Source organism: Crocodylus siamensis, chromosome 2 (assembly GCF_052110815.1).
Source record: "Crocodylus siamensis isolate JL-2025a chromosome 2, ASM5211081v1, whole genome shotgun sequence".
NCBI classification, from domain to species: Eukaryota; Metazoa; Chordata; order Crocodylia; family Crocodylidae; genus Crocodylus; species Crocodylus siamensis.
Window position 1 is genome coordinate 169,337,937 of NC_143396.1, and position 24,555 is coordinate 169,362,491.

The 24,555-nt window shown below is 47.6% G+C and overlaps 1 protein-coding gene across 2 annotated transcripts; it reads right to left on the reverse strand.

The window, feature by feature from the left end:
- Positions 1–24,555, reverse strand: PATL1 (PAT1 homolog 1, processing body mRNA decay factor). Of its 2 annotated transcripts, none has more exons than XM_090032207.1 (19): positions 24,410–24,555; positions 22,294–22,405; positions 21,802–22,016; positions 21,619–21,696; positions 20,324–20,518; positions 19,445–19,546; positions 18,846–18,935; positions 18,369–18,586; positions 18,168–18,257; positions 17,746–17,929; positions 17,256–17,379; positions 16,845–16,942; positions 16,604–16,663; positions 15,274–15,422; positions 13,490–13,649; positions 11,299–11,454; positions 9,368–9,459; positions 1,602–1,751; positions 1–1,284 (listed from the first exon to the last, which is right to left on the reverse strand). In XM_090032207.1, the coding sequence occupies exons 1-19, from the start codon at positions 24,542–24,544 to the stop codon at positions 1,263–1,265; spliced, it is 2,430 nt and encodes an 809-aa protein (XP_089888333.1). In that variant the 5' UTR covers positions 24,545–24,555; the 3' UTR covers positions 1–1,262. The 2 variants fall into 2 exon arrangements, with proteins under 2 accessions (XP_089888333.1, XP_089888335.1); XM_090032209.1 differs by lacking the exon at positions 24,410–24,555 and adding an exon at positions 24,210–24,362.

Below are 24,555 nucleotides of genomic sequence, written 5' to 3' on the forward strand. Positions count from 1 at the left end.
GAAGTATACAATTTATTTTTATTTACAATACCCTATAAAAATGTAAATTTAGAAACTTTTATTTCATTAATCAGAACCAAAATCAGGGAAGAAAAAGCACAAAGAAAAATATAATAAAATGAACTTTTTTCACTTGATTGGTTGTGAGGGAAGTGAAGGTGGAGGAGGAAGGGGGCAGGGGAGATGGAGGTTCTGGTCGTACTGGGGTAAAGAGGAGAGGGAATTGGTTAATATCAGGGAAGAGTGTACTGGTTGTAAAATACCTACATGTGCAAATATTTTTTGTTTTTAAAAGCAGAGTAAAATTAAAAACCCCACCACATTCCAAAAGGAGCAAACAGCAGGACCCAGCCATAGATGGACATGGAAAACTTCAACTAGCCTGGAGCTCTACCCACAAAAGGATCAAACCCAGACCCCATGGTTAGTGGCCAGAGGGCTCTTGAGCTGCTGGAGGTTAAACAAGGTGCAGGAATGCAGAAGGCTGGGTGTTAAAATGGTTCATGGGAAGACGAGGCAAGTGTGCAAAAAGGAAAAAAAAAAAGTGTGTTCACTGCATCACACGATTGGGATAGGTGAGAGGGGAGCCCACTTGTGCAATTAATTGCACAGGGAACTAGGGCCCTGTGCTGTGTCTGGGGCGGGGGGAGAAGCAGACCTCAGTGCTTGATTATGAGGAAAGGAGAAGCCATGAGACTCACGACTCAGCCAAAGATTAGAGAGAAGGTCACAGGGCCAATACATTGTTTAAAAGCCTCACCCCTGCCAAGAATATAAGGAGGCAGGGTGGCTGTTGTGCACTTCCCACTTTATCTTCTAGAGTGAGCAGGGATTCTCTTCCCAGCTCCTTGGCTCTCTGGCATCTCTACAGCCAGGGGGCAGGAAGGAGGAGCAGGCACGTTCCTTCCCAATCCCTCAGTAGAGTGTGTGTGCTGGGGAAGGAAAGGAAGGGAATAGATAAGGGGTGTTTGGAGAAGCAGCAGCTGTTGTCAAGAGGCAGAGGGGAAAATCAGAATTGGGGGAGAGCTCAGCGCAGCAAGGACATATAGAGCTGTGACCTAGCAGCAGGGGCCAGGAGGGGAGAAACCAAAACACACACCCAACCAAGTTCATGGAGCCAGGGAGGGTCTCCCATGCCAAAATTCCAAGTGAAAAAAATCCCACAAGACTTTGCTTCGGGGGAGGAAGTGCCTCCCCCTCCTCCACTGAAATACTCTGGTGGTCATGGTGGTGGCAAGATGGCAGCTGGGGTGTTCTGAAACCTACCGTATTCCCTGCACCAACCTAACAGAGCAGAGGAAGCAAGAAGACAGGGTCAGACAGTAGCAGTGGTAGGAGATACAGCAGTGGTCAGTGTCATCTCCCCTGCTGGGAAACACCCACAGATTTTTGGCTTTTGTTAACCATATTTGTCCTCATCAGGACTACCCATTTCCCTGCCCATGGAAAACAACTCTCATTTGCAAAGGTGGACTGTGATCCTCACTGTTACTGTGCAGCCACCTTTCCCCTCCCTCTGATATAGCAGGGAGTTGCAGGGGGCAACTAATGGCAGCAATACACCCAACCCAGATGAAAGGGGACCAATGCTGTATACTTACTGCAACTTTGTTTCCAGCAAGTTCAGCTTCTGCTGATCAACATAGCGAGAGAAAAGGGTTAACAGGTTATAGGGCGTAGACACTGGTTTTGCAAGGGCTGCCTGAGGGATCCGCAGAAGCTCTCTGGTTGCCATGAGCATCAGCTCTGTCCTGCCAAGGAAAATGGGCAGAGAAAAAAAAGCATGAGAAGGTGGCAAGGCAAGAAAAAGGAAAGATTTCACTTCCAGCAGCTGTGGTATGTTGAAACATGCTGTCTCTATGTACATCTGCAATGTATGCGAGCCCCTCAGGGTCAAGTCCAGAGATAGTTTTTGGAGAGTGGTACCCAAGCAACATGTAGGTGTCCTGCACCAAACAGTGTGAAGGGTGATGCATGTTTACTATGCTTCAGTTCTCAACTGCAGAGCTATGGGTAGGTCTGAGTGCAGAAGGGAATGGAAGGCAGACTGCAGAACACAGCTAAGGGCAAAATGCATCTTTAAGAACTCCTGTTACTGTAAGGTAAAGTATTTCCTTTCCTTTGTCCATATGCACACTCCACTGAGGGAGACTTTTAAAAAGGCAGCGTCCAGTTTACAAAGAGGAAAGACTCTCTCAGAGCAAATGATTTATGCACCATGTTGCCAAAAACACAGCCAGTTGCCAGGAACAATATAACTTTTTGTAACTGTTGTGCTGCTCTGCCAATGCCCAGGTTGGATAAATTTTGTAGCAGTGTGGGAGAGATTACCTGAGCTTTGACAAAGCATGCCTGGTAAGAGAATTCACCCTCAGCATTTTGTCATTTGTCTTTCAATAGTCAGGGATTCCTTTGGAGTCCCTGGAGGGAGACTGCTATGCAATATACCTCAGTCACGCCATGGAGACAAGTTGCCCAGAAGAACAGTTTTGTCCTCTGTAAGCAGAGGCCAGGGCATGCTTCATGCCCAAGGTAAAGACTAATGGCTCCACTCTGGACATGCATGTTTTTTGGAAAGACTGGAAGGTAGATTGTTACTTGAAGTGAGATATTATGACTGCAGTTCACAGGAATGTGTGGCATGTCTTTTAAAGATACCTCATCCTGATGAAAAAACATATGCAGGGAAACCTCTTGTGAGGGATCATTTCTTCTCAGCCTTTTCACTGAGGTGTTAGATTGAGAATGTGGTTTTCACTGATAGGTTTAGCAGAGAACTTAATTCTTCAAATCTGAACAGCCCAGTACCAGATCAAGATGTGATGGGAGGGGAGGTGGAGAGGGGGAAAGGGGATCAGTCTTGTGTTGGAGGGAACACCTTATTCAGGTTGTGCAAGAATTTTAGAGGGAGTAGGGGGGGAACCGGTCTGACCACTTAGTGATGAGTACTGAGCTGAGATGGATACTGGAGCACATCTGGACTGAACTTAGGAACAGACTGTTCTACTTGCACTAAAGAAAGTAATTTAGAATTATAGTTCTTGGGTGCAGAACAGCCCTACTCTTCTGCAGTTTACCTCATCCCAGCCAACAGCAGAAATCTTGCTGAGTCAAACCCACCTGGAAAAGGGAAAGAAATTCTCTTCTTGATGCAGCATATGAGATATCTAGTCAGTTATGAACATTGATACTTGTAATCATCCAGTATCCAGGCTGCGAGGTGGAGGATCTGCAGGGAATGATGCCACAGCAAAGGAAAAGGACTTGTGCTGAAGAACACCTGGGAACCAGAGTCATCTTGGCCATACTGGGGATATCAGGATCAAGTTGGTGGAGGCTTATCCAGCTTTGCAAAGAACCCTGGGGACCAGAGTGCAGGGATATAGTAGTCTCTGTGTCCACAAAACCAAGGCAGCATCAGACAGGGACCCTGGTCAGGCCTCCCCTCAAATGAATATGTCTGAGCTCTGTCTGGAATAACCCATCCAATAAAGTGTCCTGAAAGACTCTTTGATCTCCTGCTTGTGGTACGAAGAGAAAACTCTGCTTTGGTTTTCTGGTCAGCTGTGCAGAAGACCAGGTATATATACTGCAGAAAGATGAATCTACTGTTTGACACTAGTTCCACAGCTCTGGTGCTAGCTTCTGGGTGTAACCGCGACCTGCGCCATTTACTAACGTAAGAGATAGCTGTGGTGTTCTGTCAATCTGTATCAAGTATCCCAAAAGGGATAGGATTCAGAAGCTTTGCAAACTGCCCTGAGCTCCAACATGCTAACAGTCATCTGTGTTTTCCCTGGAGACCACAGTCCTTGCGCCTCTGGAGCAAGTCCTCAAAGAATCTATTGTGAAGCACCTTGAGGAGAATAGGACAATTTCCGTCTATGATAAGGTGACAGGCTCAAGCAGTGGATGCGATATACCGTGACTTTAGCACAGCTTTTGACTATGTCTTCAATGTTCTCATTAGCAAGCTAAGGAAATACAGACTAGATGCAAGTGCTGTAAAGTGGGTACATAACTGACTGAGTTTTGTTCAATGAGTAGTTATCAATGGCTGAAAGTCTAATTGGGAGGAGTTAAAAAGTGGGGCTCTCCACGAGTCTGTCCTGGGTCTGGTATTTGTCAACATGTTCACTTATGATTCAGATGATGGGACTGACTATACACTTAGCAAATGTCTAGATGACAGCAAGTTACAGACACTCTGGAGAGTAGGACTAGGAACCAGAATGACCTGGCTAGGCTGGAGAAATGGTTTACAAATCAACCAAGTAAGCTTTGACAAAGACAAGTGCAAAATCCTGCATGTGGGGTGGAATAACTGAAAGCACAAATGCAGACTTGGGTATGACTGACTAGGTTGCAGTACTGCAGAGAAGGACCTGGGGGGTTACAGTTGACCATAAGCTACACATGAGCCAGCAGTTTGCTTTTGTTGCAAAAAAAGCCATGAGCATACTGGGTTGTATTAACAGCAGTGTTTCCTGAAAATCAAGGGAAGTGTTTTTTCCATTCTATTTAGCACTGGTAAAATCTCACCTGGAGTCCTGTGCCCCATGCTTCAAGAAAATGTGGACAGTCAGGAAAGAGTGCACTGCACAGCAACAAAAGTGAGGGGCCTAGGAAGCAAGACTTATGAGAACAGGTTGAAAGAACTAGAGCTATTTAGTCTGGAGATAAGAAGACTGAGGAGGAATCAAATACTTGAAGGGCGATTACAGAGAGGATGGAGATGGGCTTTTCACTGTGGTGGTAAGGGACAGGACTAATACAATGGCTTCAAGCTTCAGCAGAAAAAACTTAGGTTGGAGATCAGGAGGAACTCTCTGTGAGGGTGGTCAAGCATTGGAACAGGCTATCCAGAGAAACCTGTGAATCTCCATTCTTGGAAGTAATCAAAAGTAGGTTGAACAGGCACATGGGCTAGGATGGTTTAGTCAGTGATAATTTTGCCTTGAGCAGGCAGCTTGGCTAGATGACCTCATGAAGTCAGACCTGGTTTCTTATGATCTTATGTCAGCAGTTTTCAAATATTTGCTTTCTCTCTTCTGTGGCAGCATTTCACTCATTCTTCTTTACCATATAAGGCAAAATAGGAGTCAAAGGCTTTAAAATTTCAGCAAAGCAGATTTAGATAGTCTCTCAAAGGAAATCTTTCCAACTGTAAGAATGGTGCTGTAGGCAAGTAGTGGAATTCCCGAAAAGGGGATAGACACCTGTATGGAAGGTTTAAGAACAACACATCCTACATCTGTGAAGTGCTGGGTTTTTTGTTTTTTTTTAAGGAAACTTGATCTACCCTAGGAAAAAACTGGGCTGCAGTCAGACTTTGAAGAAAACATAACTGATACCTGTTGTGCTTTTATTTTAGGTGTTGGGTGCTTACAAGTCAAGGAGTCTTTCAGGGTCATAGAATCATAGAAAATGAGGGCTGAAGGGACCTTTAGGAAGTCATGTAGTCCAACCCCCTGCTCAAAGCAGGACCATCCCCAACTAGATCATCCCAGCCAAGGCTTTGTCTAGACAGGTCTTAAAAACCTCCAAGGATGGAGATTCCACAACCCTTCTGGGTAGCCTGTTTCAGTGCTTTACTACCTTCCTAGTGAGAAGGCTTTTCCTTACATCTAACCTAAACTTCCCTTGCTGCAACTTGAGGCCATTGCTCCATGTTCTGTCATCTGCTACCACTAGGAACAGCCTAGCTCCATCCTCTTCGAAATCACCCTTCAGGTAGTTGAAAGCTGCTATTAAATCTCCCCTCAGTCTTCTCTTTTGTAGACTAAATAAGCTCAGCTGCTTTAGCCCCTCATCAGAAGCTGTGCCCCAGCTCCCTAACCAATTTTCATTGCCCTCCGCTGGACTCTCCAATTTGTCTACATCCTTTCGGTAGTGGGGGGCTCAAAACTGGACACAGTACTCCAGATGTGCCCTCACCAGTGCAGACTAGAGGGGAATACTCGCTTCCCTTGATCTGCTGGCAACACTCCTATTAACTTGGCCTAGTATGCCATTAACCTTCTTGGCAACAAGGGCACACTATTGGCTCATATTCAGCGTATTGTCTATTGTAACCCCCAGGTCTTTTTCTATAGAGCTGCTGCTTAGCAAGTCAGTCATAAAGTGAATAGTCTGTTTTCGTGCTAACTCCACTGCCTTGACAGGCGGGGCCTTCCAGAGTGGCCTTCCCCAGGGACCATGGGGGTGCAGCAGATTCGTGACCTTTGGAACCAGGATGCCTTCTGCCTGACCACAGCTATCTGCCTTGAATGGGATACCAGAGAAGCCACATCTAGGACTGCTTGTTATCTGGCTTGAGCAATCACTTGGCCTTCCAATACCAGTGAAACAAACATCACCTTCTTCCTAAAGGAGGCAAGCTTCCTGCAGTCCTGGAAATTGTAACTCAGCACCTGGATCTGGTAATTCATCATGACCACTGTTTTGAACTTCTTCAGCCCTTTGCTTTGACTGGCATTTTCTTTTTCAATCTTGTGAGGCAGAGAGTCCTAACTAGTAACCCTGAGTTTTCTTGGGGAATGACCAAGTGAGTCCTGGCTTCCTGAATCCAAGGCCCATCCCACTGATTTGCTCAATGGAGATAGACGACTACAGTCTTGCCCCATCTCCTTAGGGGCAAGGGAGGAGAGGACTTGGAAAGAGGATTTCCCTGGGATGTGGTATTCTCTAATAGGCAGCAGAGATATTTAGAGAGCATCCATTTGTGTGGGGATGGCCTTACCATGTAAAGGAACAATCCTAGAAACCTGGCAATCTTGACTAGGACATCCAGGGTCCAAGGAATTTTTTTTCTGTTTATAGTAACCAAAGGAGGCTAATGAGCAACAGTAGAAAATTAAAATGTAGCAACCTGATCTTTTCCATACTACTGGAGAAGACATGAGTGGCAGGATGCACACACACCACTGTGGCCAAAGGAGGGGCTGAGGCACAGCATATGCACACTCACATGCTGGAAGGTGCACATGGGCAATCATGCAAAGGACAGCTCTTCTCTCCAAGCAGCTGTCAAGGTAGGGCAAGAGATCAGGAAGGGGGAAGGCAGGAGAGAAAAGGATTAGAAAATTTTGGGTGCTCTGTTAACCCCCTAGCTGCAGAATGTCACAAGGGCTATTGGCTGAGCCAAACTGCCCAAGCCCTCTTCTTTTCTCGAGCTGAGCTGAGCGGGCAGCCAGCAGCCCCTGCTGAGGCCCTGCCCTGCTGAGTCAGCAGAAGCCTCTGCTCCAGCAGCAGGGGCTTAGTTCTGCTTTACAAACACAGTGGAGCTGAGCTCCAGGGGCAGTAGCAGAGGTTCCTGCCAAATCAGTGGCAGCTTCTGCAGCACTAGTCTCTACCGGGAGAAAGGGAAAGTAATGTTGTACATGGGCAACGCAGTGAGCACAAAGAGCTCTTACTGTCCACAGCCAACAGCTAGGGAGCCCCAGTGGGATCCAGTGGCAGGTACAGCACTCTCTCCCCCAGGCTCAGATCCTAGTACTTACCTCTGCCCACTATCAGTGGCAGAGACCTGGCTTGGGAGGCTGTAGTATAAACCATCACCATGCAACTCCTAAGAACATGTTTTAACTTTTGGTAATGCTTACTATGATTTAAAATAAAACAAGTGCTAAGTGTCCCATGCAACAAGGTCCTATGCAAGAGGCCACTCCCAGGAAAATGCAGCCAGAAGTAACAAATTCAAATTCTTTTCACAGGTTAAAATTTTTAACTGGAGGGCTACCTAGGCACCCTCGGCATCCAGCCCACTTGCCTAGACACTGCCTGCTGATGTTACCCAAGAAGACTGCATGTTGCACACCCTGGCCAAACAGCTTGTTCTAGAAAGGATCTGAAAGCCTCCAACCATACATCTGCCAGGAGAAGACTGGAGGGTAGAAATTAGGCTCCAAGAGGATATTCAGGCTAAAGTTCAGTTCCCAGATACAGCAAGGCTTTTGTATAAGAAATCAGCTAATAACAGTGGCTTCAGAATCTAACTCACAACTCTGAAGAAAATCAACTATAGATTACCACTTTGGCCACGTTCAATGCATTTACACTCACACTGACCACCTACTCCACGTTTCCAGATTCAACACAATGGACTGGTTGGATGAATCCCTTCTCAAGTTTCATATATTTTTTAAAAGCCAGAAGGGATCATAAAAATCACTGAGTGATTTTCAACACAGACTACAGAATCTCACTCAGATACCTCTATGTTGAGTCCAGTAACTTGGGATGGATGAAAGCATTTTCCAGAATGTAGCATCCAGTCCAAATGTATAAACTTGAAGAAATGAAGAATCCACCTCTTCCCTTGGTAGCCTGTTCCAGTAGCTGATCATCAGTACTTTAAAAAGTGTATATTTCTATGTATGTGAATTTTTAATTTTAGCTTCCAGCTATTGGTTCCTGCTATGCCTTTTCTCATTACATTAAAAAGTTCTTTGCTACCTGACATTTTCTTCCCATGAAATTACCTACAACATGATAAATCATATGTCCTCTTGAAATTTTGACAAGTGAGAAAAGATTTAGTTCCTTGAGTCTCCAATAGTATGGTATTTCTCAAGCCCTCAAATCTTTGAGTACTCTCTGTATCTTTTTCAGTTTCCCCATCAGGTTCCTTTAAAACAAACAAAAATGTTGATACCAATACAGTACCATCTAATTTTGGTATCAACCTCAGCAATGGCATTCAGGGGAGAAAGGAAGGAGGATCACCTTTCTACCCTTTTCCAGTTCTCTTCTTCTTCATGCATTCGACAATCATGTCAGCATTTTTCACCCTGACAACACTGCATCTCCTGTTCAGTTTGAAGAACACTCATGGATCACTGTGGATAGAAGTCCCTTACATCAGGCAGAAACTGCTGTTAACACTTTTCTCCAGCAATATGGCACCATTATACAGGAGTAAACCTACAGCTTCCCAGACTCCCATGTAGAACACATCTCTGGCAGCCAGAAGCATCACTTTCAAAAGAGAAAGAAGTGGAATCCCTTCAATGGGGCACACATTCTCCACAACTGGTAATCCTCACTAATCTGATGTGCACAGGAACTTTGTACAGAGCACAGCACAATCAGCAAGACCATATGAAGGATTCAAATTACTGCAGGAAACCGTCAGCTCTACAATTTGCAATTCCCCATTTCTGCTGGGAACATAAAGGATGACATCTCCAGATTCTTGGTCCTATTCTTTGACTGTTACAGAAAGTCTCAACTGCTATCAGGAGCTTGTATTATTCAGCATGTAGATGGAAAAAGGCAATATCCAATTCACCACTGGCTAGTTTGCATTATCCTCAAAAAGGAAGATAGATGCAGGGGAAGACATAGTTATGGAGTGGGGACTCACCACTGGTTGTCTTGCATAAGTTCTGTGGCAGCATCTGAACTCTGCAATTCTTCCCCACGGCTTAAAACCAAGTAGAGTAGGGACAAGCCGAACTGCAACAAGAGGGAGAGTGCATGTTTAAGACAGGCTGGTCTCCAAGTCTGCATGCACTCTGTGCATCCAACAGAACAAGGAGTCACTCTTCTTTTCCTGGTCCTGTTACACAGCCATATTTCCCTCTTTCAGGACCAGCCTTCATTTCCCCTTCTCCAGTCCCTGCTGGTTTTCTCTGTGCCCCTCCAGACTGCAGACGGTATCAAGATAGCATTTGCAGAATATTCTAGGATAGACAATGCTTTTTCCATTATCTCCCCTTTAAGGACAAACTACTGTAACTTTCCCTCAACCCTGAGGATGACTGTCTTCAAGACACAGTTTACTAAGTTCAGAGAGAAGAGTCGGACAAAGGCCTCCCTAGCCTTTCATACTCAGTGTTGGACTCTGCAGGAGTGATGCTAACCAGGCTCACTTTGAATTAGAAACGCAAGTCATTTTTTCTCCCCCACTCAACAGCTAAAAAATAGTCTAGTTTCTCTTGCAGACATTTTGGCACATGCTTCTTCATTTCCTATCTTTCCCTCTCAATCCCTGTGCTCTTCTGGTTATTTCGATAGGTCAAGGCTCATCGTATCAGATTCCACCCCCTGCCAATCCAAAAGTGGTCCACTGCCAAATTCTGCTGGGATTGGATTCAGAGCCACGACTATAAACATTTCCATTCCTTGTCTGCAGCCTGCTGCCCCAACAAAATATACTATGCCTCAGTCCACCTGCTCTTTGTGCCAGCCTTCACAATATACTTGGATATACCAACCATCTTGGCTGAGGTGTCATTGTGATCTGGTCCAAGATGCCGGGTTTATCTTGGCCCAGCATTCATGATTTCAATTCATTCTTTTCTATATCAAATACCAATCCAGGATAAGGTAACTTATTTGTCACAGGCACCAGGGACCCTGGCATTAAAGTTAAGCTCAAACAGACCAGCAGAAGAAACTCTATTGTGAGAAAGAATGCCCCTATCCACCCCATTAGTAGTATTGCCAAAGAATGTTTTGCTTTAACTCCCAAACCTTTCAAAACTTCCATTGCCCATATTCTGGCTGGCCAATGCAAGGAGTCAGATCTAGAGAAAAGGGAAGAGGAAGGTAATGGAAATTCTCTGTAATGAGTCTGAAAAATGTCCCTTCCTTAAGCTGCTAGCTAAGGGAATAGGACTTCTTCCTCATTCATTCCTACTTTCACAGTTAAGACTACAAATTTCAGCAATATTTGCTCAGACACTACCCCTCCACAGAAGGAAACAATTATTCAGAAGGGGTAGCCTCTGAATAGACTGTTAGCCTAGCCCTAGATTTTGGGTTCAGAGAGGCAGTGTCCAGACTAGGTGGATAGAGAAAAAGTCTGTTTCTCCAGAGGTCTTATTTTATGGAGGGTGTCCTAAGCCTCTTCCTGGATGCTGGATTGGCTAATAAGAGTTCTTTCTAGTTAAAAGGAGACCAAAGGGGCTCTTCTCCCTCCTCTCAATGTCCAGAGGCAAGAGACACTGTAAAAAGTATTAAGAAAGTGAAACTTTTTTTGTCTAGCACCTTCTCTGCTCTAAAGACCCCAGCCTGCTTTCTATGCTCAAGTCAGATCCTAGCACTGAAGGCAATGAGCATGCAGAAGCTGCACTCAGCTTTAGCTCACACAGGGCCTTAAGTATTTCAGCTAGTTATGCTGAAATTCCCTAAAACCAGCATCTTGGCAACAAGCCCATGTTGAGCAAGAAGGAAGAAAGGTTAGTTCTTCCATCCCCCTCCAAAGCAGAATATGAACCACATCTCTTCGCCTCAGCACTATCAACACTGGGATGAGACCCCAGCAAGATGGAAGAGGATTAGCTCAAGCACCTTGTTCTGGAGCACAGCTGAGAGGTGCAGGTTGGCAGGTGCCAGTGCTGTTGCATTGTGAGGTAGGTTTGCTAGCTGCTGCAGAAGGCTGGTGACAGTTCCCAGCGGAAGATGATATAGAACATGAGAGAAGGGTCTCAACAGGCAGGGCAGCACCTGGGAATGAGAGAAGAGCAACATTAACCAGACAGCTTCCCAAACAGTTCTCCCAGCTCACGTTCCAGGATGGCCAGGGGACTAAAACACTTGTATGGTCTTCTATTGTTAAGCAGAACAAGGGCTCTCCAAAGGATATTCCCTCTTTAAGGGAATCCAGCTCTTGCTGTAACACACAGAATGAAGGTTTAAGGTAGACAGGAGACTGGCAGAAAAATATAGGCAAAACAATAAACAGAACACTAACACCATGGCATCAACAATAGCTTTACCTCAGGGGTGAGACAGGGTGACTGTACGTACACCTTAGACTTGGTGAGAACTGTTCTATTGTCTCTTGCCTACATATACTGTAAGCTCCCAGGGGAAGGAACCCACTCTTTCTACATCTCTACAAGCCTAAGAGGAGGGGTTCCAACATCAGAGATAACCGGGTGTTGCTTCAATATGAACAGCAGTGCTATTGCAATTCTTCACCCATACCCCATCTTTTGGGGAAGCTGGGTTTCAGTAGAAGTTCCCCAGAAAGGTCAGCAACTGCTCTAAACTGTTCCCTTATTCCCGAGATCTGTTCCTTTTTAAATTTATATTATACAGTATTCCCTTCATTCTTCTTCTATTACATATGCAAGGTTCCTGGTGTTTGAGCACTAACAAATGTAACCTCACTGTGGCATTTACATGTCTTCACATTTCATTTCTCCTCTTTAAAATTAAAAGAAAAACAAAACAGAATAAGTATTAACTTGGCTATTTTGCTTCGTGTTTGCTTTTAATTAATTAACAGCCTATGGAATTAATACAGACCTCTGCTGAAGCAGGAGAGACCAGACCCCTTGCCTTCCTCCGGGAAGATACTAAATGATATTATGAGTCTGCTTTTGTTTGCTTTAAGATCTGTAGCCTTCTTTGTACAAGAAGTGAATTTTCAGTGTGTGAAGTCCTGTGCTATTCATGGTTTGCTTCCCTCCCTACCACAACCCCAACTTAAGCCTTCTTCACAGGGAGGAAAAATGTCAGCATTTAAGAATTCTGGCCATTTCTGAAGATTTTGCCATGTGTTCTTTTTAATAGGGAAAGGAAAAAGCTCAGAATTAAGCCTTAAAAAAAAAGTCTGAAAAGGTCCTTCTTCTTTCAGTCTCATGTCTCCTGAAAGACTCATGAACTGAGGCTTTCCCACTACTCAGCTTAAAGAACCAAATTCACTCTTCTACTTGTTTCTCAGATATTTGTTTTTTGTCAAAAACAAAATGCATCTTTTAGTTTAAATTCTTTCCTTCTTTTCTGCACTTCCTTGGTACTAGAGATTACCTGCATTGTGGTACCATACAGAAATAAAGACACTGTCTAAACTTAAAATAAAATTATGTCTTTTTGGGGTGGGGGGTGGAAGAGGAGGAGAAGCAAGGACAATCATGCCCATACCCTTCTGTTTTTCTATAGTTTTCTGGAGGACTAGAGGAGGGGATGTACATTAATGTCCTCTGGGCTGCTGTCATACAACACAACAGCAAAAAAAAAAAAAAAAAGGAGACAGAGACACAGAAACACCAAGTGTTCTCCAGCTTCTTTAAAAAATGGGAAGTTAACAGTGCTCAGAGGGACAGGACAAAAAACAGACCATCTGTGTGATCAGACTTCCTTTAGAAAATGCATGATCTTAGGAAGCTATCTTAGATCAAGCTAGGTCAGTTTCAGCCCAAGGGAGAATTTCAGGGACAGCTGACTGTGGGAAGATGGTTCTACAATGGAAGTATCCAACACTAACTTGTCCCAATGCTACTCCAAGACCACAGAGCACTTTGCTAGTTCTATATAATTCATGCTCACACACCTATATGAGGTAAGAAAACATGACTGTCCCCATCACTGGGAACATGGAAATGTCAAGATACTTCTTCAAGCTCCTGCAGTGAATCAGGTGTGGAAAGCACAAAACCCAATTCCCAGTCCCCTGCTCTGGTCATACTCAGAGACGGTGCATACAAACCATCATGAAAAGGAGCCCCCTTCCTGTCTCAACCTTCCTAGTTACCTCATCCTGAGCATCCTTCTTGATAAGGAAAGGCAGGTTCCTGGCTGTTGCCATGAGTATATCAGCGGCCTGCTCTGTGGACAGGAAGGGGAGGATCCGGGCAACCGACCGTTTCCCTTTCCGGATACACATGATTTGTACAAAGTGGTCATCACTAGGCCTGCCAAGGACAGAAGAGTCAGGTGGTTGGTCAGTAACAGGAACAAGCCCAATTTACAGTGGTTGGGTACAGGCTAGGAAAGTATTTAGGGTGCTCCCTCATTCTTGTTAAACACAGGCCAGCATTCAGTCATGACTTCTCTTACTGCCACAGAGAGGATGCCTTCCAAAAGCCTTGCTTGTTCATCCTGAAGGGAAACACATGGGAAATAGCATGGTGCTACTCCAAGCCCTAAAGGTTCCTCTAAAACGGCTCTCCTATAAACTGGGGCAACAATGATCACTGCAGTTAATGCTGCACAACCATTTCCATACCACCCCCTACCCCACATTTCAGAGTATGTCTACACTGCAGTCACTTCTGCGTGGCAGTAACTCACCCAAGTTTGGGTGCTGACAGCAGTTGAGCTGTGGCAGTGCAGAGCTTGCATGGGCTCAACACCAGGGAACTACCAGATCCCCAAGACAGGCTGACTCTGGTAATGCTCCCCTCCCTCCCCCCACCAGTAACTTCTGTGACTACAGCACAGATATGCTATCTGTTGTTTCTTTTACTGGGAAGGTATCTTCCAGGCTCTAGTAAAGGGGTATTGGTTGTAGCTGAGTTGGTCTCAGAACATAGGCAGACAAGGTTCTTTGGGCAAATCCAGTATTTTTTATTAGACCAACTAAGATAGTCGGAAAAATTCTTTGCAAGCTTTTGGGTACAAACACCCTTCATTCTCTGGTAAAGAAAGAACCTGGAGTCATTATAAAGAAGGTATGGCAGAAGGGGGACAAAAAAAGCCCACCCTACTATAGAAAAAAAACCTCATACCCCTTTAGAGATAAAGTCAGAAACAGGAGGGCTGTGCAGCAGCCAAGGGAGAAGAGCCTCTCAGTGAGTTATAATCCTTCCACTTACAATGTGCATGGCACCCTCTCACCATGCCCATGAAGCACATGGCTACTGCCTCTTCATAGCAAACACTTTAGTGACTAATCCACAAGAACCAACAGCACAAGCCCACCACACAGCACGTGTGTGTGTGTGTGGGGGGGGAAGTGGTAAGGAGAGGAAGAGCAACTACTAATGCCACCAAATACCCAAGTTCCTCTGTTGTTTGCCTGGTTTCTCTTACATTTCTGTACATTTCCCATCTCTTGTACAGAGACAAGTTCCCCATACACTTCAGAATCTTTGCCTCCCTATCCCCATCCTTTCCAACCACAAGGGCAACAGTCAGGGTCCCTATTGGTTTGAACAAGGCTGTCACGGAGGGATAATGTTATATGTAGGCAGCAGCTATGGGACTGACCACCTTCCCTGAGCTTCAACACAGGCAGTACTGACAGTTCGCTTCCCTTTCTACACTGTAAGAGAAGAGCAGCAAGGCTGGTCTAGCACATGTGCAGTGCTGAGAGTACTGGAGGTTCTTGTTTCTCCAGGGACATCTGCATGGCACCATATATGAGCAGACCCTAGGCTACCCTTGTCCCAGCTGACAAGTATACTGCTGCTAGTGCAGACCACAAACCCTGCCTGGGACCATGGACAAATATTCAGGTGGTTCCCCTGTTGCAAGTGATGCCCGAGCCAGGTGCAGTCCCTTCCATATGCCTACACATTCATAAAGTGTCCTCACCTATCTTGGCTGGGCATTTTCCCCCTCAGATTGTCATACATGTCACAGATCTTCTGCTTCCTCTCCTCCATCAGGGCTGGCCTTTCCCCTTCCAGGCTCAGAAGATAGCGTCTCTCATAGTCCTCTACATCTAGGAGGAGGCTATATGTCTGTAGAACAAAGAGCTAAATTAGACCTTGGCAGGTGGAAAAGGAAGTGGCTTCTTAAGTAGTTTGAGGAATGGAAAGTGCAGATAGTTAGCAGAACCTGAGGAGGGGATTCCATTGATCTCTGGGGCAGACACAAAGGCAGCAGCATATTAAAGAGGTCTCCACTAGGGCTGTGCAAAGTTTTGGTAGCAGATTAGATTTGGAGGAGATTTGGCAGCCAAATCTCCGAGTCCGAATCGAATCGTGAGACCAATAAAAAGGTTTGAATTAAATTGGAAGCCTCTGAATGGATTCAGAAAAGATTTGATGCTGCTTCGGAGATTGTGCCCTAGACTAAACAAGCAGCAGTCCTCACCATGCTGGACACAGCTGCCTCCAGGTGGTAAATCTGTTGTGGTGGACGGAGGGGAGAGGAAAAGGGCAGATCAACACCCCCACAGCAAGGGATGGATTGGGGCTGGGGGGCCGGAAATGCAGGCATGGCAGCGCTGGAAGCGGGGCCTATGCCCTGCTGCTGCTTGCCCCCTTCTGCCCAGAGCAAGCCGTGCCTGCATCACTCCCCCCTCCCCTCACACCTCACTGTGGGAGCATTGATCTGCCCTCCCTACCCACACCACACGCACAACAGACTCAACAGCTGGGAGGCAGCTGTGTCCAGCAGGGTGAAGACTGCTGACTGTTTAGTTTAGGGCCGAATCTCTGAAGTAGTACCGAATCTTCGGACCCAATTCAGCCATGGGACAGTGATTCAAATCTCCGAATCAAATCACTGTCCCTCCAAACTGGCCGAATCCAGATCTGAAGCGAATACTTGCTGTTTCACACAGGCCTAGTCTCCACTAGCTCCTTGGTGGGACTGCTGAAGGAGCCAATAAGAGCGAAAGCACTGCCATCATTTACTGGGAATCTTAATAAAAGCCTGATTTATTTCTAGCTTTAAAACACAATGCCACAATCAGGCCCACACAGAAAAGCTGTGGCGTGAAGCCCATTTGCTATCTGAATCCAAGAGGGGTCCGGGCATGAGTCTTTACTAGGAGGTGCCAGTTTTAGCAGTCCCAAAGCACTCAGAGGGCTTAGCAGGTCCCATTTTTTTCTAGCTTAGTTGATTCTGCTGCCTAAAGCAAAGAACAGGAAGGAAGTGTGAGGTGTACATGTACAGGAGTAAGCTACACACTCACCTTCTCAATTGTGACAAGTGTCTGCCGTCTCTTATCTCGAACCTGCTTCTCCTTGGTCTCCTGGGAAAAGACATAACAAGGCTGAACTAGAAGAAGACTTGAGGCTTCTGTTCAACAGGCCAATTCAGCAGGATGGAACTGTGAGGCATGAGCAGAAAGGACACCATAACCCAGGGAGGAGAAGGAGGAAGAGAGGAAAAGCCCAAGATCAAGTTGAGCAGCTTTCACCACCGTTACTTACATCATCCTCACTGCGGGACGTCACCACTGCATCGATCATTTTCCGGGGGTTATTCACACTGGAGACCGTGAGCTTCCCTAATGAGCCCTCAAACTGCACTACAAGGACAAAGGAGAGGTAATGCAGAGGTAATCCACATCCAAGCCTAAAACCATTCATACTCTACCCTAGTGATCTCGTTCCCAAGCACAATCTTTGGTTTCACTCTATACCTGTTTACTCTTGTACCTCCCTAATCAGAGATGGCCAGTGAGCAAGCCTCCAAGACATCTCTCCTGCCCCCAGCTGCATTCTAAAGCATCAGCCTCCACCCTTTTAAGACCAGAATATATAGCTGTTTTTCATACAAGCTTTGCCATCCATCTCTCCCCTACCTGGCATGTGGAGCAACAAGTGAGGAGGGGCATTTACCTGGCTTGTAGGCATGCTCCAGCTTGGCTACCTGTGGCGTGATAAGTTTAGTACGCTCCTTCTTGGGGCCATCCCCATGCATTTCCTCAGTTGCTGATATTTTCTCCAGCTTCTGGAAATAATTCTGAATCAAGGAAGGAGAAAGAAGAAGACAAGGAGAAAGTTAGAACTGCAGAACAAGGACAAGTTTGGATCCTCTGTGGTACTGTTGGCTGAGCCCTGCAGTTGGCCAACAAGCCAGACTGCATAGATATAGTTGGCATACCACCAAAAGTAATACCCATTGAAGGAAGAGCCAGAGCCAATGCCAAGAGGAGATGCTGTGCTAAGAGCTTCAGCCCTGCCAGAAGCAACTTACTTAGGGGCATGTAGGACCTGAAAAAAGGGGAGCACAGAGTAGGCCCACAGCCCCAGATTCAGTTTCATACCTAGATGTGGGCTTGGTTGGCATAGCCAGCTGTGGCTCAGCTGGCAAGTGCAAAGCATTTACCTGATAGTAATAATCGTCTAAGTATGGGTCAGTGCTTTGCAGCTGCATCATCTGGATCTTGGACACCCAGTCCTTCTCCCGTTGCAGCATAAGATTGGCATAGGGGTCCTTCTGCATCTGCTCCTGATGGCTGTTTCGATGGCCCCCTCGGTCCCCCGCAGAGCCGTTCAGATTCCGATGCTGACTGATAGGAGGGCAAGGGGGGAGCCCCATGAAAGCACAGGGGAAATAGGCCAGTAACAAAAGGGGACCCAGCAGAAAGAACCTGAGACAAAAGCCAGAAGGCCAGCTGCCCTCCCCTCCTAAGTGAATGGGGATCACTAATTCTCCTAAAGAGATCCCCACAGAGGAATATATTCATACCCCAGGGGAGTATATACCCACCTTGCCCACCAACATAGGTTGTGCACCCAAACACTCACTTCCGGTTCTGCTGCTGTCTCTGATGCAGAAGCCGCCGATGCTGTGGGTGAAGATGAGTCGTGTCTGGTCGAAACATCTGTGGCTGAGACCTTGAGGAGAGAGAATCACCACTGCAGATGGGTTTCTGTGGAAGGGCAGCTACCAAGTACCCACAAACTGAGCATGATCCCATCTGCTTATGCAATGGAAGGATGTGGTACCTTAAGTTCTGCAGATGGGATCCAGGACATGGAGGATGTTGCTGCTGTGCTGAGGGAGGTGCTGGAGGGGGCGGCGCCCCAAAGAAGGCACGGAACCCACTGGCTGGTGACACCATCTGCCCCACTCGGCCCTGCAGCAACTTGGGGTTCATGGATGGGAGGGGACTGCTGACGAGTCCAGAGATTCGAGCAAATTGGCTGGGAGACATACGGCCATGCTGCAGGGACAGAGAGAACACTATCAGCTACATATGCTGGGAAGAGAGCATGAGACAGGTGGACTGACCAGCATAGCTCGATTCATCCAGCAGAGGAAAGAAAATGGAAGCCACTGACAACCATGTAGGAGAAGGGGCACAGAGGAAAGAGAGGGTTGTGCAAAGGCAGAACAGATGATTCAGATCCCAAACCACACACATGGGGTACTGCTGAGAGAGGACAATGACAGAACACGAGAGGGAGTAGTCAGAGATTTACCTGTGCTCCTCCTAGCAGCTGTGCTCTCTGCAGGTGGGTGAGAACAGGAGTGACGTTGGGAGGGAACGGGTGGCCCAGGAGGGAGGAATTCTGGGGAAAGAAAATGGAAGAGCGAAAAGGAAACACTAACTCTAAACAAAGAAACAAAATGGATCAAAATATGAACGATCAGCAGGGACACTACTACAGATACATTTGGGTCAGGCAAAGTGAGAGGCCATGAAAAACTAAAGCTAGACAGACTTGGGGCACCGAGAGGCTGATCTGATTGGAGGAAAGGAAGGGAAAGGGCTGAGCTACTGACTTTGGTGAATAGAGTTCACAACCGGATGGTTCCCATTAAAAAAAGTTTAGACACAGGGGCCTGGAATTATGGATGGGAGCAGAGGGCAGGAATAAGGACTGTAGGGATACATGCATAGGATATTAGAAAGTGTTGGAGGTTCAGGAGGGAGGTTTAGGGAGCACCAACTTTATCGATACTAGAAATTATGACTCTTATGGTTCAGATGGGGGAGGAGTTAGGGAGGACAGGACTAAGACATTAGTGCAGAAGGGGATCAGGTGGGGAACACACAGAGGGCTGAGGAACTCGGTACCGGGACGCTGCACAGCTGGTTCGGAGACATCCTCTCGCTGTAAGGGGCAGGGTAACGCTGCTGTATTGGAGCCCGAATGCGAACAGGCTTTGGACATAGGATCTATCAGGAAGAGGAAAGGAAAAACAACACACACACACACACACACACACACACACACACACACACGACTTAGTCCTAGTAACCAGACTTCCCAAATCAACTCTCCCTCCACCCAACTTCTGAAATCTTCAAGTTACTTGGTACTTGGACCTTGGGTAGCAGGGCTGTATAGAAGGAGCTGACTGGCAGATGCATGAAAAGAACATACATTTCTCAATAGACTGCTTGTTCTTAAATGTATAATTGGGCATAATGTGGATCAGCCAACAGCAATGCCAGCACTAACAAACTGGGTGGGGAGAAAGACTTCTCTTCCATCCCTTCTACCTCCCACATCACTCCATCTCATGGTAGAAAGGCAAACCCAACACAACCACAGGCAGCACCTGCAGAGAGCACCTTGTGGCAGATACTCTGGCTAGACCACCAGGGTGCGCTGATGCACAGTAGTCCCCATGCCCTCCTGCAAATGAAAGCAGGACCAGGCAGGCTGCAGGGACAGTAGGAACATTAGCAGGACAAGATGCATCTGAGAGAACAAACCCACCCCTCCTCTCTTTCCATTTCCTGCCAGAAGCCAGACACTCACAGCAGGTTAAATAAACCATCAACCTTGTGGTTTTCTGCTCTGAAGATCATGAGAGTGGTAAGAGATTAGGAGAGGTGCCTTCAGGACCTCTTTTACACCCTCTCCTCCCCACTATTTCTGTTCTTCTTCTTGAGCCAAACCATGCTGCTTCTACTTTCATGGAAGAGGAGAGGGAGGAGAGGAGGCACCTGCTGGTTGAAGTTCGGCATGGCAGCCTGTTTGGGCGGGGTGCCGATGGGGACAGCACGTACAGGGGGGCTTCCAATGACAGGGGAGGAAGAGCGCCTGGGCAGTGCCCGCTCTGAGAGGTCACGTTCCTCATCCTGGGCCTGGGGTGGTCTCTGAGGCAGGGCATAGTCAAGCACCGACACCGAGGGCATCTCCTGTACATCAAAGGAAGGAAAATGACAGACAATGGTCAGTTACTTTGAACTGATCACACTCTACCAGCCTGCCAGTGACAGGAAGGCAGCCCAGCACACACTTCATCTCAGAAAGAACCTTCGAGTCTCAGGGATCACTTCCCCTCAGCCAGCAAATCTTTATGGCAGTCCCACTGATCCAGAATATCAGAAAGTCAGGAGACAAGCACTCGCCAGGCCTAATTTGCTGCTTGACAAAGAAAGGCATAGGGAGGTTGTGCCTCTCACTACTAAACTTGGGGAAATGCTTTTACAAGACTTTTGGATGAATGCAGCAAACTGTTTCATACACATGACTGCTTCTCCTGTTGGCTCTAGCAACAGATTTATGTTTATTAGCCTCATTTGCCTTGCAGAAGACAGGAAGCTGGGTTTTATTCCAGCTTAAGACAACAGAATTCTTGAAGATTTGGCCAGCAGAGATTAGTTATCTTAACTCAGCCTTAACAGCATCTGTCCCAACTTTCAAGTGAAGGTAGTTTACTAAGGGTAATACACAAATATATTATAAGCAGTCTCACTCGCAGATCCCAGGGGATACTGGCAGAACTGGCTGTGCTTTTCCTCTAAGCTAAATGTGCTTGACCTGGAGTCAGCAAGGAAAAGCCACAGACCCCTTCTTCTTTCATAATGCTATTTTAGAGTCCTGCTTCACAAAGGAGAACTGCTCTTCAAGAGTGAATCAAGTCCCATGATTCAGGGGCTTAGCTGGTTGCCACAGGCACAGGAAGGGATTGCTCATGCAGGACAGGGCATTACAAAACAAGATAAGTGCATTGTGGGTACTTTCAGTTTCTTCGGCTGCATCTGCCAGGCAATGGTCTGATCCTATGCAGCAAGAGGGAGGTCAGCAGACAAAAAGCACTTGTGGTTTGATGCAATACAGTAGGACACAAGGTGAAGGACTGGCAAATCTTGGGCTACTCAGGCTTTTGCTCTAATCAGGAAAGGGCCTCCCAAGGTGGGAAAAAGCACCTTTTCTGTATTTTCCGCCAGTGCAGGTGGCTGACAGACCTCAAGTTCTCCTCTGCCGAGGTAGTAACAATATTGAGACACTACACCTGAGTGAGAAGCGGCCCTCGGATGCGTCTCAGAACTGCTGATCCATCCCAGATGCTGGAGTTCAGTCCTCCTGGATGCTGTGGAACAAAAGAGGTGGGTTGATGTGGAGGTTTTTCTGGCTGCCTGCCCTTCCTCTCCCCCACCGCCTCCAGCTCTTCCACTCCCTTCCCAGCTGCACTCACTTGAACAGGGAGCCGGGTTTGCACAGCCTGCATGATGGCTGGGTCTTCCAGTTCATTATCGATTACCATCTTGGTCAGCCGCTCTGCCAGGTTCTCTTCATGGTCCCCCAGCAGGTCCATTTCATCAGTGACTGTCCCATCTTCCTGCTCTCCAGTGGTTGCAGGTTTGTCTTCCAGTTCAGCCAGCCGCTCATGTGCCTCCTGCCAATCATCATCTATAAGGGAACCACAGAGAAGGGGGCTGGAACTGTTGCACCATGCTTCTCCTCTAGTGCCAGCTGCAATTCCCAGGCACCACTCCACAGAGTTAATGAGTAACCCCTCAGCTTCCTCACTGGACATCTAACAGAGCTGCAAGTGGAACTGCCTGGGCCTGAAGCAACAGCAGCATGGAGGGGATGGACAATATCTCACTTCAGATACGTCACCTCTTGAAGAAGAGATGGAGGCAGAGATAAAGACAGGGAAACAAGGGGGAAACACAGCTCTTACCCACAGCACCGGCTCCAAATGTGTCATCATTGAACTGGTCAATATCTTCATCCTCCTCACCCAGGGCATGAAAGGCATCTTCATCCTCATCCAGAGGACAGTCCTCCAGGGACTTGGAAAAAGGAGAGAGAGAGAGAGAGAGAGAGAGCAAGCAAGCATGTGTGCTATGAGAAGGTTCTGTGATGTGCTACAATTTCACCTGACTTCTCAGCACCACCAAGCTAGGTTCCTCCTTGGGCACTTCTCACCCAAACTGGAGGTCTGCCCGTTTCTCGACCACTGCCCTGGAGGCTCTCTCAAGCAAGTCTGTGGGTGGGATGGGGGGTGGGGGCAGCAAGTGCTCCTCCACCAGCAACCAAGCAGAAGGCCTGTATTTCCCAAGTTTTGCAATATGCATTAAATGTATATGCCAAACACAACCAGAGTGCACTCTCATTCTACCAAAAAAGGTCCCTCTGCCCAAGCACTGCCAAAGTGCAGGCCCTCAGATAAGGCAAAGCCACCACGATCTCCCTCAACTCCCACTTCCCCCTCCCACCCAACAATACTAGACACAGACCATTTCCTGAACTTGCCTCCTAAGACAAGGTAACATCTCCCCACATATATCCCCCATCCTATCCCATGCCTACCCTCAAAGCTGACCAAAAGGCAAGACTCATGGTCCAATGGATAAGGTGTCAGTCAGGGAGACCAGAGCTCAATTCTCTGCTCCACCACAGAGTTCCTATGACACCCGAGGCAAGTCACTTTGCCTCTGGGCCTCCATTCCCCACTGTCAATCAAAGCTACTGGTGCTGCCTGACCTCAGTGCACTGCAAAGGCAAAAGTGTTGGCACCCCTGCACTGCTCAGATACTACAGCAGTCAGCACACAGGACAGGAGAAACTGCTGTCACCCACGCATCCACAACACACCAAGCACCCCCACACCTTCCCTGATGCACCCCTGTGAAACCAGGCACACCACGAAAGCCATGTAAACGAGGACACCCCACAAACAACACACGCCAGCCCCCGCAGGGCAGGCCAAAAATGTCCACTCAGACAACTGCCTTCCTCAAGCTAACTTGGTAAAAAACAAGGGCTCCCCATGCCCCTAAACAACATAAATGCTATGCTGCTGCTAGTTAAACTTTTATCATGACACACCTCTAACCACATCATCCTTTCCCTTGCTCTCAGCAAGGCAGGTCCCCATCAGTAGGCACATGGCAATTGAGCACACAGCAGAGCCAAACAGGAAGAGAATCATAGCAAATGAGGGCTGGAAGGGACCTTGGGAGGTTGTGGAATCCAACGTTTCTCAACCCGTGGGTCACAGGAATATATGAAACTTTAAAAATAGATTCTCCTTTAAAGGAGAAAAAATGAGAGACATGGGGGCTTTTCCCGTGCAGGCTGGCAGTGCTCCAGCCTATGAAGGGCTGCTTGGGGCCCCCCCCTTTCCTCACTGGGGATGGGGAGCAGCAGGTCAGGAGTGAGGGGTCCTGGGGTGGGACTGGCCACTGATATTTACAAGTGGGTCCTGGTACAAAAAAGGCGGAAAAAATGCTGCAGTCCAACCCCTGCTCAGAGCAGGACCATCCCCAACTAGATCATCCCAGCCAAAGTTTGTCTACCTGGGTCCTGAACACCTCCCAGGATGGAGATCCCACCACCTCTCTGGATTACCTGCTCCAATGTTTTCCTACCCTCCTAGTGAGAAAATGCTTCCTAGTATCCAACCTAAACTTCCCTGCTGCAACTTGAGACCACTGCTCTTTGCTCTGTCATCTGCCACCACTGAGAGCGGTCAGTCCAGCTCCCTGCTCTTCCCAGCCCCGGTTCAGCAAGTTGAAGGCTGCTATTAAGTCCCCCCTCAGCCGTCTCTTCCCTAAACCACCCCAGCGCCCTCAGCATCCCACAGCCCCGGACCATTTCCATCCTGGGCAGGCTCCCTGCGGTGTGCACATCCCTCCAACCGCGGGGCCCGAAGCTGCACACGGGACTCCCGACCCCCGGGCCCAGCCCCCGTTCTGGCCGCAGCCCCCCCCCCGGCCGGGCCCAACCCATCCCGCAGCGGGAGGGCCGGGGTCAGGGGTCAAAGGGGAGGGCGGGGCCGGACGGCTCCTCACCTGGTAGCGGAACATGGCGCGCGCGACGGGCGCGGAGCCCCTCCCCCCACGCCGCCCGGGAGGCTCCGCGCGGACCCTACTCCGGCTCCGAGTCCCCGCCCCCGGCACGCAGGTGGCGTCACGGCGCACGCACATGACGTCACCAC